At 37.3% G+C, this 14,576-nt stretch overlaps 2 protein-coding genes and 1 non-coding gene across 4 annotated transcripts; all 3 read left to right on the forward strand.

Moving 5' to 3' along the window:
* The first annotated feature begins 1,867 nt into the window (after positions 1–1,867).
* Positions 1,868–7,636, forward strand: senp3b (SUMO specific peptidase 3b). The gene is made up of 11 exons (XM_039656445.2): positions 1,868–2,051; positions 2,659–3,411; positions 3,726–3,878; positions 4,112–4,223; positions 4,356–4,503; positions 4,596–4,643; positions 4,748–4,825; positions 6,250–6,387; positions 6,555–6,638; positions 6,763–6,813; positions 7,107–7,636. Exons 2-11 carry the CDS (start codon positions 2,697–2,699, stop codon positions 7,215–7,217), a joined length of 1,638 nt encoding a protein of 545 aa, XP_039512379.2. The 5' UTR covers positions 1,868–2,051; positions 2,659–2,696; the 3' UTR covers positions 7,218–7,636.
* Positions 7,637–8,144: 508 nt separating this feature from the next.
* On the forward strand, positions 8,145–13,256 carry eif4a1a (eukaryotic translation initiation factor 4A1A). 2 transcript variants are annotated; one of them, XM_039656423.2, is made up of 12 exons: positions 8,148–8,240; positions 9,396–9,410; positions 9,640–9,688; positions 9,797–9,929; positions 10,230–10,369; positions 10,689–10,857; positions 11,017–11,126; positions 11,750–11,893; positions 12,197–12,334; positions 12,420–12,509; positions 12,797–12,876; positions 12,961–13,256. In XM_039656423.2, the coding sequence occupies exons 1-12, from the start codon at positions 8,218–8,220 to the stop codon at positions 13,103–13,105; spliced, it is 1,236 nt and encodes a 411-aa protein (XP_039512357.1). In that variant the 5' UTR covers positions 8,148–8,217; the 3' UTR covers positions 13,106–13,256. The 2 variants fall into 2 exon arrangements, with proteins under 2 accessions (XP_039512368.1, XP_039512357.1); XM_039656434.2 differs by lacking the exon at positions 9,396–9,410 and having other exon boundaries at positions 8,145–8,240.
* On the forward strand, positions 11,995–12,131 carry LOC120471092 (small nucleolar RNA SNORD10). Its single transcript, XR_005620762.2, has one exon. It is a non-coding gene; the product is annotated as a small nucleolar RNA SNORD10 (small nucleolar RNA).
* Positions 13,257–14,576: the final 1,320 nt, after the last annotated feature.

A 14,576-nucleotide genomic window follows, 5' to 3' on the forward strand; every position in this document is an offset into this window, starting at 1 on the left:
TTGTCACAAAGACAAACACACATGCATATGATAACGTGAAATCATGTGTTACATTACCCTTAAGGTAATCACCTTTTCGGATAAAAATAACTTGGTAACATATGTAGAATAGTAAAATCTTATTTTATATTAGATTCTCTCTTAAATCTTAGTAATTTTCTTTGTTATGAATGAATGAAACATGTAAAATAACAAAATGTTTAGTTATATTATACATTTCCAGTAAACCACAATCCATAAACACAACCATTATATCAGTTATAGTGATGCATTTGCAAAACACCAAAAAAAAAATAAACAGATAAACTTTGGACCAAAATAATTTGGTATTACAACAACAAAAAAAACCTTCTTCAAACTTACTGATACAATTAGTACATGGATAATATCTATTTATTATTTTAAAGTGAGTTTCTTTGACTTATTTATTAGGAATTAATATTTGACCACAGATTCTGAAAAAGGTCATGAAAATCCTGTTTCCATTTCATCAATGCCTATAGGTGAAACATTTTTTTTCTTTAATATTTGTCTAATATAAATAAATAAACTTTTTATTTAAAAAACAATGTTAAAAACATGCCCCACCACACTTTTTTGACTCATTGAAGTACTTTCCTAGCCTGGGAAAACCCAGACAACTTCCGGCAAATTTAGATTTGCACTGAAAGTTCAGTTACAAACTGAAATGGTCTGGTTTTGACCAGGCTAGTAGCCTACTGTCCCACATTAGGCTGATCATACTGTCCCGGATTTGAAAACGACATTTCCTAATGTGGGACACTAGGAAATTTGACTAAAAAAAAAAAAAAAAAATATATATATATATATATATATATATATAAAATATATAGTTTATACACATAAAGTTACACTGTTTTTTGATGTGCAAACATTTCATAAACATTTTAGGCTACAATGTAGCAGGATTGCTTTGTTTAAAAACTATTTTACTCCTTAACTTCAAATTTGTTAAAACTGTCATTAACCGATGGTCTTTACACTAGGTGTCTCCTGTTTGATGATTGCTGTGTATATTATTGAAACATCATGGTGTGTCCATACTAACTTTACCAATATAAATCTGATGTGTATATATATATATATATATATATATATATATATATTCTTTTTACTATTATATTTTTTTGTGATCCATAAAATATGACCCACTGGATTCTATAAATCTAACTGCAACTTCACTGGTTGGAAATCTGCTCTAAATGTATGCAATCATTGCCATCAACCAAACTATTCATCAATGAGCAATAATTTAATCTGTCAATAACCAAAAAGTAGAAACCCTTTACCCTTGTAGCTATATAATAATGGACCACATCAGATATTTAACAGATGAGTTCTGGGAAATCCCATTTGCTGTGAATCTGTTGAGTCAACTGCTGTTGCAACTCAAAGGACTCGTTATCATTTAGCCAGACTAGTGCAATTTTTTAAGTTCTTCCTTCCCATCATATTGTGACGCCTAGAAATATGCAGCATGTTCTTAACCATAGGATTTTGCTTCTGGCTGGAAACACGTCACGATAGCCAACTGACAACATGGAAAAGGATGACTAACATTTTATTTTGAAACCTATTAAATATCTAAGTAAATTATACATACTTGATTTAGAAAATATAGTCTTTAAGAAGGGTAGCCTACAAGGGTGGAAGAAGGGCCACATCGTTCTTCCATTTGAAACTCATTTTTATTTACTATTACTTCCTTCACCACACGATTTATTTCTCTGTTAATTCTACAGTATTTCTATGTTAACATGTTGCAAGTATCTTTATTTGACATTATGAGTATTATTATTATGGTTTATTTTGCAAGGCTCATAACGCCATTACACGAGGCCAATGATGTCATCAGTTGTGCGCAGCAGCTGTTCATGGTTTCGTGCAAAGACCGCGACTGTATTCATTGATTGAGGTGGAAATCCTCGTAATGCACAATCTGGTTTCTTTGCCCCAAATTCATTAAAATTGAAGGCAAAGCTGCCGCGTGTGTTTTTAAATTTACATTGGTTTAATACTGCACGTAAAAGGTGAGTGATATGTGGGTATAAATCAAGAGACTGTACAGTATGTAGCTGTTAGCTAGTCAGCTAATTAGCGAATTTGCACATGCCAGAGATCGAAAACTACCTAAGCAACCGTGAATTATTCGGATTATAACGACGTTGCAAAACACTCAAAAGATGGTTTGTTCTCTAGATATAAGAACTACTGTTCTCTCGACTATTGAAATGCTTTGATTAGGCATGCTAGATGTGAATCTGTATAATATGTTCTTCGCTCATTTTGTTGTTGATAGTTGCATTTTACCGTTGTGCATGAAATATATGTGCACATTTCATGAATCACGTTTGGTTAAACGAGGAGAAATTGTTAAATTATGTCAGAATGTAATAGTTCTAATACTTGCTTTTTGTCTGAAGTGTTTTATATATTATGTTTTCTTATATGCAAAATGAGATGTATGTAAGATTTCTAATATGCACTCCACTTTGACAGTCACCGTGATATATTATACAAGACCTGTTATCAGTCAGTTATAAAAAAACGTCTGTATTATTCAAATTGTTCACCTGCATCAGAAACAAAATTTAGGGTACTGAATTTACCCCAATTCACATTTTTTCACTCTTGCAGACGGCAAGCTGGCGCAGGTAGCAGGTTGCCAGTGGACTATGAGAGACAGTGGTGGAAGCCTGGCCCAGAACCGCTGGCAAGGGGAACTCTCCTTGACTGTGAGCCAGGAGGCTAGCAGCGTTGGGGGCATGGGAGGTGATCTAATGGATCCAAACTCCCCTCCCAAAACCACCAGCCCCATTCACCTCAAAATAGCTCACAAGGAACGAATCTGGACTGGAGAGTACATAGAGCCGGTAGAAGTTGATGAAGTTGAAGAGCTTGGATTTGATGAGAATGAAGAAGATATTGAGGAAGAAGAAGAAGAAGAAGAACAAGATGAGGAAGAGATTGATTCTGAGTGTGCTTCCTGGGAAGAGAAAGATGAAGTGGAAGACTGGCAAATGCCATTTGAATTTCAACCACAGCTCATGCTCGCTAACAATTATCGGCAGCCGATGTCCTCTCATGAAGGGGAGCCCAAATTCCAAGCTAGAGACTTTCCCGAGAATCCCTTCCAGATTCGACTTCATGGACTTAGGCAGCAAAGACTGAAGCGCTGGCGAAGACTACGATCTAGTGTGAGGTTACGCAACCGCCTTGTGCAGAATTGGAAAACGTGGAGACAGCGGGCGCAATGGGTTGGCAACTTAGGGTATCGACGGGCAAGGAGGTGGCGCCGGTATAGCCTTTATGCCAGCAAGAGACAAGAACAGGGATGTGCCACCTTGGGCTCATCACAAATAGGGTTGGAGACAAGTGGAGGAGAACCAGGTGTGATTTTTCCTTTTCTCATTGTTATTTAGAGCAGGGGTTTTCAGACTGGGGTATGTGGACCCCCAAGGGCCTGTAAGGGAGCACTAGGAGGTCTGTTGAAAAGTATGTCAAAATGTTCATATAAAATGATATACATACAATATACATGAAAATAAAATATCTGCCTTTTAAATTTTATGATGGGGTCTCTCGCATTAGGATGATCATATTTAGTGATCTGTGTCATCTAAAAGATTGACAAGCCTTGATTTAAAGTAAATAGAATTATAGCCAAAAATTGCATTATATTAATGTTTGTTCTCTCTCCACAGAAAATCCCTTTTTTGGTTTCAATGGTTATCATAGGGATTCTCAGTCAAATTCAGTAGTGACTGGGGTCCGGGAATATCTTTCTCTACCCGTGAAGCCAACCACTCAAAAGATGGAGATGGTCCTAACAGAGGAGCACAGGGCTTATGTCCAAGGTAGAACTCCTGTTGTCTAGAAGCTGCAGAAACATACATCCTATCTCTTATTATCTCTTTAGGTTATGATATGGGAGAATGTCCAGCATATTTAGATAATATAGGGTTCTGCTAAGATTGCAGGCCAAAATGGATGTAATACTCCTCGGTCCTCACAGATCTTGGTGTTAAAATGTGTAAAATCCAAACTCAGTGGTGGTGGTACATCATGCATGCATTTATTTATTTCTCAGGTCTTCTTGATGAATACCTTCGAAAGTATGGAAGTCTAATTCCTGTACAATCAGATGATATTGTCGAGGAACTGCAGGGCATCTTCAATGAGGACTTTTCTCAGGCTCACAGGTCTCACTTGTGCGCAACCTCAAATACACTCCTTTTCTTTTAGTTCTTTGTCTTTGAGCATCTATCGTGCATCACATAGATCTTTGGAAGGAAAGCCAAAGTATTTTTCTTTTCTTTACCATGTGCCCACAGGAAGATTGTGGTGCAAAATTTAATTCAGTCCTACCAGAGGTCATCTGGGACTGCCATGTTGAAAGGGTTTCGGGTGAATTACAAGCGTCATGTTCTCACAATGGATGATCTTAGCACCCTCTATGGACAAAATTGGCTCAATGACCAGGTCAGTTTTGAGTTATAAATGTTACATTTAATGATTTATTTTTTCTCCGGCCTGCTTAATACACATGTTGTTGTTTCATTTGATTTTTTAAGATCATGAACATGTATGGAGACCTTGTGATGGATTCAGTGCCTGAAAAGGTGAATATTCTTTTTGTATTTCTCCTATTTTTATTATTTTATAGGTGTATTCACTTGTCTTCAGTGGTTTCTGTTGTATCTAATGCCATCTCATTTACTTTTAGGTGCACTTCTTCAACAGTTTCTTTTACGACAAGTTGAGGACCAAAGGTTATGATGGAGTGAAACGGTGGACAAAGAATGTAAGAAAACTGTAAACTTTACTACCTCACAAAAGTAAAACATTTTCAAGTTTTTGAAATAATAATAAACTTAATATTATGAAATATTGCAATTTGGTATATTAGAAAAAAAATCAATATATTCCTTAATCTAAATTTTCAGCATCATTACTCCAGTGTTGCATGATCCTTCAAAAATATATGTGATATGCTGATTTGGTGCTCAAGGAACATTTCTTATCATTATCAATGTTGAAAACATTGTGCTGGATTCTTTAAAAAATAGAAAGTTCAAAAGAACAGCATTTATTTGAATTGGAAATCTTTTCTAACATTATAAATATCTTTACTGTCACTTTGATCAATGTAATACATCCTTGCTAAATAAAAGTTAATTTCTCTAAAAACAAATCTCTCTGACCCCAAACTTTTGAAGAATTTGTTATGAATCCACAAGTTTCCGAGGGGCGCTCCTGTAAAAAATAAAGTGGGTGAAACTTCCGGTGAGGCGGCGGAAGTAGCATTCCAATGGTATTTTGTGTGTTAGTTAGCGAAGAGGCTAGCTGTTTTTCAAAGAATTATTTTACTATTTAAAGACGCAAATCTTTATGAGAGATGTCGTTACGGAGCTCAGGGACAACATGTGCTGTTCGCGGTTGTATGTATAACCGGACTAAACTAATTCAGTGGCTTAAACGTGATTGTTTTGAACATAAGCTGAAAACGAAATCAGAGTGATCCTGCCAACGACTGTAGTTTCCATCACCTCCCAAAAGACGACGAATCTTCCTGTGTACATTTGTTTAAATTCTTAATATTCTATAAACTCTATCAGCATGTGTTTGGCTGTTCGCTACTGATGTTACACCTAAACTCAGGATCAAAGCCTGTGTTGACAGAGAACACCAAATGTGCCAGTTAATGTATTCAAGTAACACATTCATTCATAATTTTGAATAAACTCCAAAGCACAATGACTAAGTGTGTATTTTTTTATTTTAATTGTTTGTCAGCTTGCACAACTGTCTGTCACCATGCCTTGATGAGTATTGATTATTAATAATGTTATTATAATACTCCCAATCAACTACTGCGGAGGGTAAAGGTACTGTTATTTCACCCTTTTGGATTTCGTTGAGGTTGTGTTCCCACATCGTTAGCTAGTTTGGATCGCTATAACTTGAATGACTGTCAACTGTTGAATGAACGAGTGTCAAGCATGTCAAGTCCGGTCAAGTCGCGCTTTGTTTACTTCGAACCGGAAGTCGCGCCCACTTTTGACGCAAGGCCTCATGGGGCGTAGGAAACTTGTGGATATAACAAGATCATATGTACACATCTGATAATATTTAGGTGGATCCATTCTTCAGTGCTAATCCTTAAAGCAAATCAGCAGAACCTTTCTTGTTCTTGCTTTTATTAACACACGTTCAAACATGTTTCAGGTGGACATCTTCCAGAAGGATCTTTTGTTGATTCCCATTCATTTAGAAGTGCACTGGTCATTGGTCTCGGTTGATATTAAACGGCGCTCCATCACATACTTCGATTCTCAGCGAACTCTTAATCGCCGCTGCCCCAAGGTATAAACCACATAAAAATATAGTGCTTTATGTGCTATAGTACACTCAAAATCTTCTCCACAAACTGAAATTTCTTTAAACCTGTGTGCAATATCTAAAACAATAAAATAATTAATCTTTGTGTTTGTAACTCTAATTAGCTAAGTGACTATTTTTCCCCTCCACAGCATATTTTTAAATACCTGCAGGCAGAAGCCATGATAAAAGATAAGAGAGATTTTCTGACTGGGTGGAAAGGCTTTTTTAAAATGGTAAGCCTAGACACTACAGTGAACATTTCCACAAAATGCTGCTACTTGTGACGGCTTTTCTTTTTTTCTAATGCTGTTCAAATGTTTCAATGACAGTTAATAAAGCCTCTTTTTTATGTTACAGAATGTTGGCAGACAGAATAATGACAGTGACTGTGGGGCATTTGTCTTGCAGGTTTGTACATACACCATTTTCATATAGCTGACCATGGTCTGGGGTTTTATGAGTGGTGGTTGATAAGATTTAGATTAACTGATGCAATATTGTACATTTATAGCTGTTTATCTAGAGTAAAATCCATTCAAATTGACTATGATGGGTCGAAGTTTTTAACATGCTTCATCCAAAATGCGACAAACTGTACTGAGAAAAATCTTGTCAGAACATGTGTTGTTTGATGTCTTTTCCTCAGTGCTAAACATAAGATTGACCTTTTATTTCTCTTTATTCATCCACCTCCTCTTTAGTACTGCAAGTGTCTCGCATTGGGTCAGCCCTTCACCTTCCGTCAGCAGGACATGCCCAAGCTGAGGAGACTTATGTACAAAGAACTGTGTCATTGCAAGCTCTCACTGTGATATTTGTGTAAAGACTGCACAACCAGTGCAGAGATGCATTTGTCCAAAAAGCCTGAGAGACTACACAATGAGGATATTTCTTCATCACTCACTTTTTTTTTTTTCATTTTGTATAACCTTTTCAGTTGGTTTCGTACTGCAGGCCAACATCTTGACTGAGAGATCTGAGGTAATCCATGGTTGACAGCCTGTCTTGCCCTGGTGACATACTGCCTAAATGGAACATTCTGTTTTGGGTTTTGTATTTGTTCTGTGTATAAAGATGAGAGTAACTGTGCCCTGATGCAAGTGATGAAACATGTCTGCAGTTTGGTTTTTAATAAATCGTCTTATGAAAATAACGATCTGGGTAATGAGCAGAACACTTAAATTGTTATTCTGTTAGTCACATTGTAATAAATTTTGTATTTTGAAATGGCCAGGATTTAATATGGTAGTATTCTCATTATGTTACTTAGCATAGTTTACCCTTATTCAAACTAGATGTAATCCCAAATAAGCTGTTTTTTTCTCCTCAAAGCATATTTATGACATATTAAATTACCCACTATTTACATTAGTTGTGAATAATAGATGAATCACTTGTTGCAACATTTATGTACTGGAAAACAGCTCTTGGGTAATAAGGGAAGCGTTACGTCTGACTATTTTCTGGAAGTGAGCAAAACTTTACATTTATTAATTTTATTTTATTAATATGAAATTAGGGATTTTTCTAAAAAAAAATGTAGATGCTAGAAAACCAAACATCATATCTCTTAAAGAAAAGAAAAAAATGTGGTTCATAAAGCAATTTTTTTGTTCTCTTTTTTTTTCGTTTCGTGACGTCTTTGAACAGGCGCTTATAATAGGGTGATACCAATCGTTTCTTGACCTATTGGAAGACACGATGGGCGGGTTATAATCTGATTGATCGAGAAGTTGTCCAATCAATGGACTTAGGTCGTCGTCACGATTTAAGTATTTGCGCGTTTCCGCCAGTCTACAGTCCTTTGTAATAATGTCGTCTGAACATGAAGATAGGTAAGAAAACGTGCTCGAAGAATTTTTAATGTATCTGTATAAGTGCTGCTCGGTTTACGGGAAAAGTTTAGTCAATGTTATTGATTTCACATGGTTTTGTGGAAAATATGGAATATTTGTCTTTCATCAGTGTTTTAAAAGCTAGCATTATCAGCCGATTTGGCACGTTCGTCCTCTCCCTGTTCCCGCCTTGTAAAAAATACCCAGAAAGGATTTTTTCACCAGGTAGAGTAACTACCATACGGTTTACTTTAGATTATACTCGTAATGTTTATTGGAAAGTCTTTTCGAGGGATTTTTGTAACGTCTATTCGACGTTCCGTTAGAATGCCGGTTTTTGTGACGCAACGTGTCTCACGCGCTTGTTCAGTTCCTCGTGTGGCCGGCGCGTCCATGCGGCACATGGTCACTCCCTTAACATCGTTTTAAACCGATTATCTACATTTTTAACGTTTATTTGAATCTACTTATCCAGATATCTCCGTATCAGGTGTCATTTACAAGAAAATATGTTTTTTGTTCGCAGATGTAGGCCTGCAAAGGAGAAAATACGTAGGCCATGTGCCTTTCCTGGGCTAGACAATAGAGTGTTCTTGCGACAGGCCCAAGGCCTATCCTCACATAGGCCTCTCTTATTAAAATGTGTATAATTGATGAAGATACTAATTATTCTTTTAATTTTTTTAAAGAAAAAGTTAAACTTTGTCGTCGGTGAAACGATTCACTTAACGTTACTTGAATACTTTGGGTCTATAATTAAATCAAATGTGTACAGGATTTGGTTTTACGGACTTATTACGCACGGTATTGTTTTAAACCGCTTTTTATAGAGAGAACATAGTAATTGTAATGATCGATTGTTGTTTCCGACGATTTTCTGGAGCCACGTTGTTAATGGCGCTGACTGAAAATGGCTGCCTCCTGGTCGTATTCTTAATTTACGATGCCCGTGTCTTAACTGTAAAATATCGCTGTTTTATAAATAATCGAAATTCAAAACCGTGACTTTTCCGTGGATTGCTAAAGGAGATATTAGGCAGACTGACAGCACTGGTAAACCGTTCACTTTCGTTTTATGGAGAATGATCCAATGCAAGCGAATAGTGACTGAGGCTGTCATTCTGACTAACTTTTTCTTTTCTTTTCCCCCTCAAGTCATCATGAGTCTGAGTAAGTTTTCGTTTTTACTTGAACTAATTAAACATAATAATATATGAATACATGTATGGGATGTTTGTGTAGTTAAACCCCAACACTATAAGGGGTAACCAGTGACTGAAATATTGGATAAAATCCAATTAATTTTTATGTTAAGTCCTTAAGCCGACTCATCTCAACACTGGAAAATGTGAATTGAGTTTTACTTCAAAGCTGTACTAATTACAGCCTCTCATTTTAGACCCAGAGACAATGGCCCTGAGGGGATGGAGCCAGATGGTATCATTGAGGTTGGTGTCTAAGAGCCTTTTCATTTTTTCCTATAATTTTATTCATGTACATTATTGTATGTATGCGCATCAGCAAACTATACAAGTTGTTTTTTTTTTTTCCTTCAGAGCAACTGGAAGGAGATTGTCGATAGTTTTGATGATATGAATCTGCGAGAGGCTCTTCTCAGAGGAATCTATGCTTATGGTTTTGAGAAACCTTCTGCCATTCAGCAGAGGGCAATCCTCCCTTGTATCAAGGGTATGTAGAATTTTATTTCTGTATATGCTTATTCATCTTATATTATTGGGTTATAAATTCACTTTATTCATGCCCTTATTAATTGGGCAAGGCTGTGTCTGTCAGTGACACTGACCTATATCTGGTAAGGGCAGATGAAATTAAGCCTATATTCATCCCAGTCAACTCAAAACAGTGAGGCATAGGCTGTTTCATGGTATGGGCACAAGTGCTTTCATTAGTGCTTTTAACATTAGTCAGTTTGAAACTCCATGTGATTGAATGGCCATTGGTTAATATTCTGCAGTTTTCTGTCTGTAGGGTATGATGTCATTGCACAGGCTCAGTCTGGCACAGGAAAGACGGCCACGTTTGCCATTTCCATCCTGCAGCAGGTCGATGTGGATCTGAAGGCTACACAAGCAATGGTGCTGGCTCCCACCAGAGAGCTGGCCCAACAGGTGAAAAGCATTACTCATCCAGGTTATGTCTTTGTCTTCTGTGTTTCGAAATGAAAGTGTTGAAAGTTTAAGCATGTCCCCTATCAACTGGGCAAGGCTGTGTCTGTCAGTGATGCAAAGTCCGATATCTGTTAGGGGAAGAGGAAATTAAGGCCGTATTCATCCCAGTCAGCTCAACACAGTGAGAATAAGACTGTTTCATGCTATGGGCACAGATACATTTATAACATGATTCACAATCCATTTTGTTGTACAGTGGTTCATAAACATTTTCTTTCTTTTTTTTGTAATATTACTAAACTGACTTTGTTGTCTTTAGATTCAGAAGGTGGTCCTGGCTCTTGGTGACTACATGGGGGCATCTTGTCATGCTTGCATTGGTGGCACCAATGTCCGTAATGACGTTCAGAAGCTTCAGGCTGATGTGCCCCACATAGTGGTTGGGACCCCTGGCCGTGTGTTTGACATGCTTAACCGCAGATATCTATGTAAGTACCGGTTATGGGCACTTGGTTTAGCAGACTGTTTCTTTTAAGACCTGCCCTAGCATTGATTGTTTTCTCAACTACCTGTTTATTGCAATTAATCACGGTTTAGTATCCTGCATACCTAATGTCTTTGAAATTACACTTCTATTCCTATTTCAGCTCCTAAATATATAAAGATGTTTGCGCTGGATGAGGCAGATGAAATGTTGAGCAGAGGCTTCAAGGACCAAATCTATGAGATCTTTCAGAAGTTGGCCACAGATACTCAGGTAAGCTAATACTTTTCTGTTAACAGTTTCCTTGGTGCCCACACCAAAGTTCCCTCTCCTACCAGCTTCCTATGCTGTATTGGGAATCATGATCTTTGGTAGAGAAATGTTTCTGCTCTCCACTATGATTGGGCTCTTGGGGTCCCTCTTCATGACTATTAAGCAGCTGACACTTCATGCCTTAAATTCATTTTTAATTGCATTGCAATTTGTTTTAACTTCAAAATAAATGAAAGCTAGCTGAGCATTAACCCCTGGTTTCTCAGACAAGGCTTAACCCTAGTCCCAGATTAAAATGCATGTTTGAGTTTTCACTGAAAGCCACTTTAACTGACACATCTTAATGTCAATGCTGTTTTGTCTCAAGATGCACACCAGTAATGTTTTTTTTTTTTTTTTAACTACTTAAGTAGCCTGATTGAACTAAAACATAATCCTGTCTTAATTTAAACCCTGTTTATAAAACCAGTCATAACTTTCTCCACATCATGATCAGTTTAGAAGATTGCTGCAGATTTGACCACGATGACTGTACATTTGGTAACCTAAAGATGCTTATAACATGAAAAGGTGTGGTTGTGTTCTCTCTTTTTGTAAGCTTATGCATGGTTTCTTTTTCCCAGGTGATTCTTTTGTCTGCCACCATGCCTCAGGAGGTGCTGGAGGTGACCACAAAGTTCATGAGAGATCCTATTCGTATCCTAGTTAAGAAAGAAGAGCTGACCCTTGAGGGAATCCGGCAGTTCTACATCAATGTTGAGAAGGAGGTGAGTGAGTAATAAATATTCTTTTCTCTACCCTAAAATCTTCAAATGTTCATTTGCAGTTCTAGTAATTTTCAGTTGTTTGTGACTGAAGTTGTAATGCTGTTTTTTGATGATCCCCATGCGTGTCAACTGATCTCAGACTATCTGCAGTGTTCAATGTCTGGTAAGCGTTTTGCTTGCCAGTGCATTTTGAGCCTGTAGGTTTCTGGGAACATGATCTTGACTTAAGTCTGAAAACAGCACCACCTATTGGAAGAGAAGGGTTTCGTGTCTCCATTTGCTAAGCCTTTTTCTGTCTTTCAGGAGTGGAAGTTGGACACATTGTGTGATCTTTATGAAACCCTGACCATCACTCAGGCTGTAATCTTCATCAACACTCGCCGGAAGGTGGACTGGCTGACCGAGAAAATGCATGCAAGGGACTTTACGGTTTCTGCGCTGGTGAGTGACACTAACGGGTTGTGGTGTTAAAGTATATAGTCTTCTAAAATGCCTTTGGTTTTAACTTTTTGCTCTGACTTCCTAGCATGGTGACATGGAGCAGAAGGAGAGAGACGTCATCATGAAAGAGTTCCGTTCTGGCTCCAGTCGAGTCCTCATTACTACCGACCTGCTGGTAAGCAACCTTTCATCTTCCTCTTTACCCACAGTTCTCAGATGTCACACCAAGGATCCCTCTTCCACCAGCATGCTGTGCTGTGATGGGAATAAAGTTCTTTGGGAGATTATTCTAACTGCTCTCCACAGTGCCTGGGTTGCCAAATCCCTCAACACGACTATAAAGCGGTTAACATTTACAATTTTCAAATGCACTGTTGCTTGTAATTAACTTGGGTTTGCTAGTTCACTGCTTTTTGATTTTTCAATCCATTACCATTCCTCACAGTACTTGTTTACTTTTAGGCTAGAGGCATTGATGTGCAGCAGGTTTCACTGGTTATCAACTATGACCTTCCAACGAACAGGGAGAACTATATTCACAGGTGAGTCTAAAAGCTTTTTCTGTGATGGTTGTCTGATTCATGCATTTGTCCTTGTTGTGTACTAACAGTGCTTTGTTTGTGTAGAATCGGACGTGGTGGACGCTTTGGCAGAAAAGGCGTTGCTATCAATATGATCACAGAAGATGACAAGCGCACGCTGCGAGACATTGAAACCTTCTACAATACTACTGTAGAGGAAATGCCCATGAACGTTGCTGATCTGATCTAAGACCCCTGCCCCAATCTTTCCTTATCCTGTACTTTTTTTTTTTTTCTCTCTCCCCTCTTTAGTCTCATTCCAACCCACATCTCTTTTCATGCAAATCCCTCACAAATCAAGTACTGTTGGTTATGATGGAGTCTTTATTTTTTTTTTTCTTTCATAAATCCAGTATGTTGGCCACGTTGAATAATCAAAATGAATATAAGATTCTTAAGGCTCATTTAATCTTGCCCATTTAAAATGGTGCCATCTAGTAATCATCAAGGAGGTGTTGCAGGGCTTATTTGCATGTGTGGTGTAAATGTTAATGCGCCGACTGGTATAATGGATTGGAGACATGCCCTGCTTTTCTTGATAGTGTTGGTTTAACCATATTTGAGATGTGACTACATTGAAGAATTTTTTTTCTTAGCACAGGGCAAAGGATGTAAACTATAATGATTCATGTGTTTTATATGGAGGACTTGGACTTTTATTCCAAATTGGAAGTCACTGCCACTTTCCTTTTACTGAAGCATCCGAATAGGTTCTGCTTGATTAAAAAAAAAAGATGCTTCAGTTCAAAAGGAAGTTGGTTTGTGGGAACAAATTTGATTCTAGAATTGAAAAATGTGGTTAAGTAATTCTCAAACTGTCCAGTTCTTCTGTTACATCTTTTGTTGTCCTGTGTGTGTGGCTGTAGCTTTTTTGCTTTTTGTAAATAGGCTTTACTCTGGCGGGATGAATGGCTGAATACATTAGAAATGAATTTGAAATGGTTGATATGACTGTATAACCCACCATTGTATTGCCTCAGATTTTTCTCTGCATCAAAGTCCTATTGAGGAGTTTTTCTCCCATAACCTACCTCACCAAACTGTGTTGGAGAGGTCTAAATATGTAAAGGACCAAACTGCAGTAGTAGAGTATATAGAGATCATTGTCTTCGTATTGTTCAAAAAAATGCCTGTCTTTTGTTGGGTGGGTTTGGATGTGGGGTTTACATTTGGGGTGGTTAGGGCTATTTTTTTAAACAAATTTATTACAAATGTGATGATAATTATTAACCTTTTTGAGACAGAAGCCATGTATTAAGTCTTTTCTACATTGGATTCTGTATAGTATTTATTTTAATGGTCTGAAATAAAGGTATTTCCCATTTTTAACATGCTAAGTTGTCTTACTTGTTTGTTGTCTTTATTTTTTTTCAATAGACCTGTTCGACAATTTAGAACTTTTAAAATAAAGCATATTTGGGTCTTGGCCTGGTTGAGCTTGTTTTGAACCACTTGCAATAGTTTTTGACAATTTTTTTTTCAATGAAAGATCAAAGGGATAAACGATGTAGAATCTTTTTTTTTACAGCCAGTTTTGATTGTATTTACCAGGGGTGCCATTAATTCTGAGCATGACTGTAGGCCTACATGATAAACAACTGCACAAGTATTATAATAAGGCCACAGAAAACCGGCATGATGGCTTCTGGAACTTGAAAATG

Source organism: Pimephales promelas, chromosome 1 (genome assembly GCF_988280905.1).
Source record: "Pimephales promelas chromosome 1, fPimPro1.hap1.1, whole genome shotgun sequence".
NCBI lineage: Eukaryota > Metazoa > Chordata > Actinopteri > Cypriniformes > Leuciscidae > Pimephales > Pimephales promelas.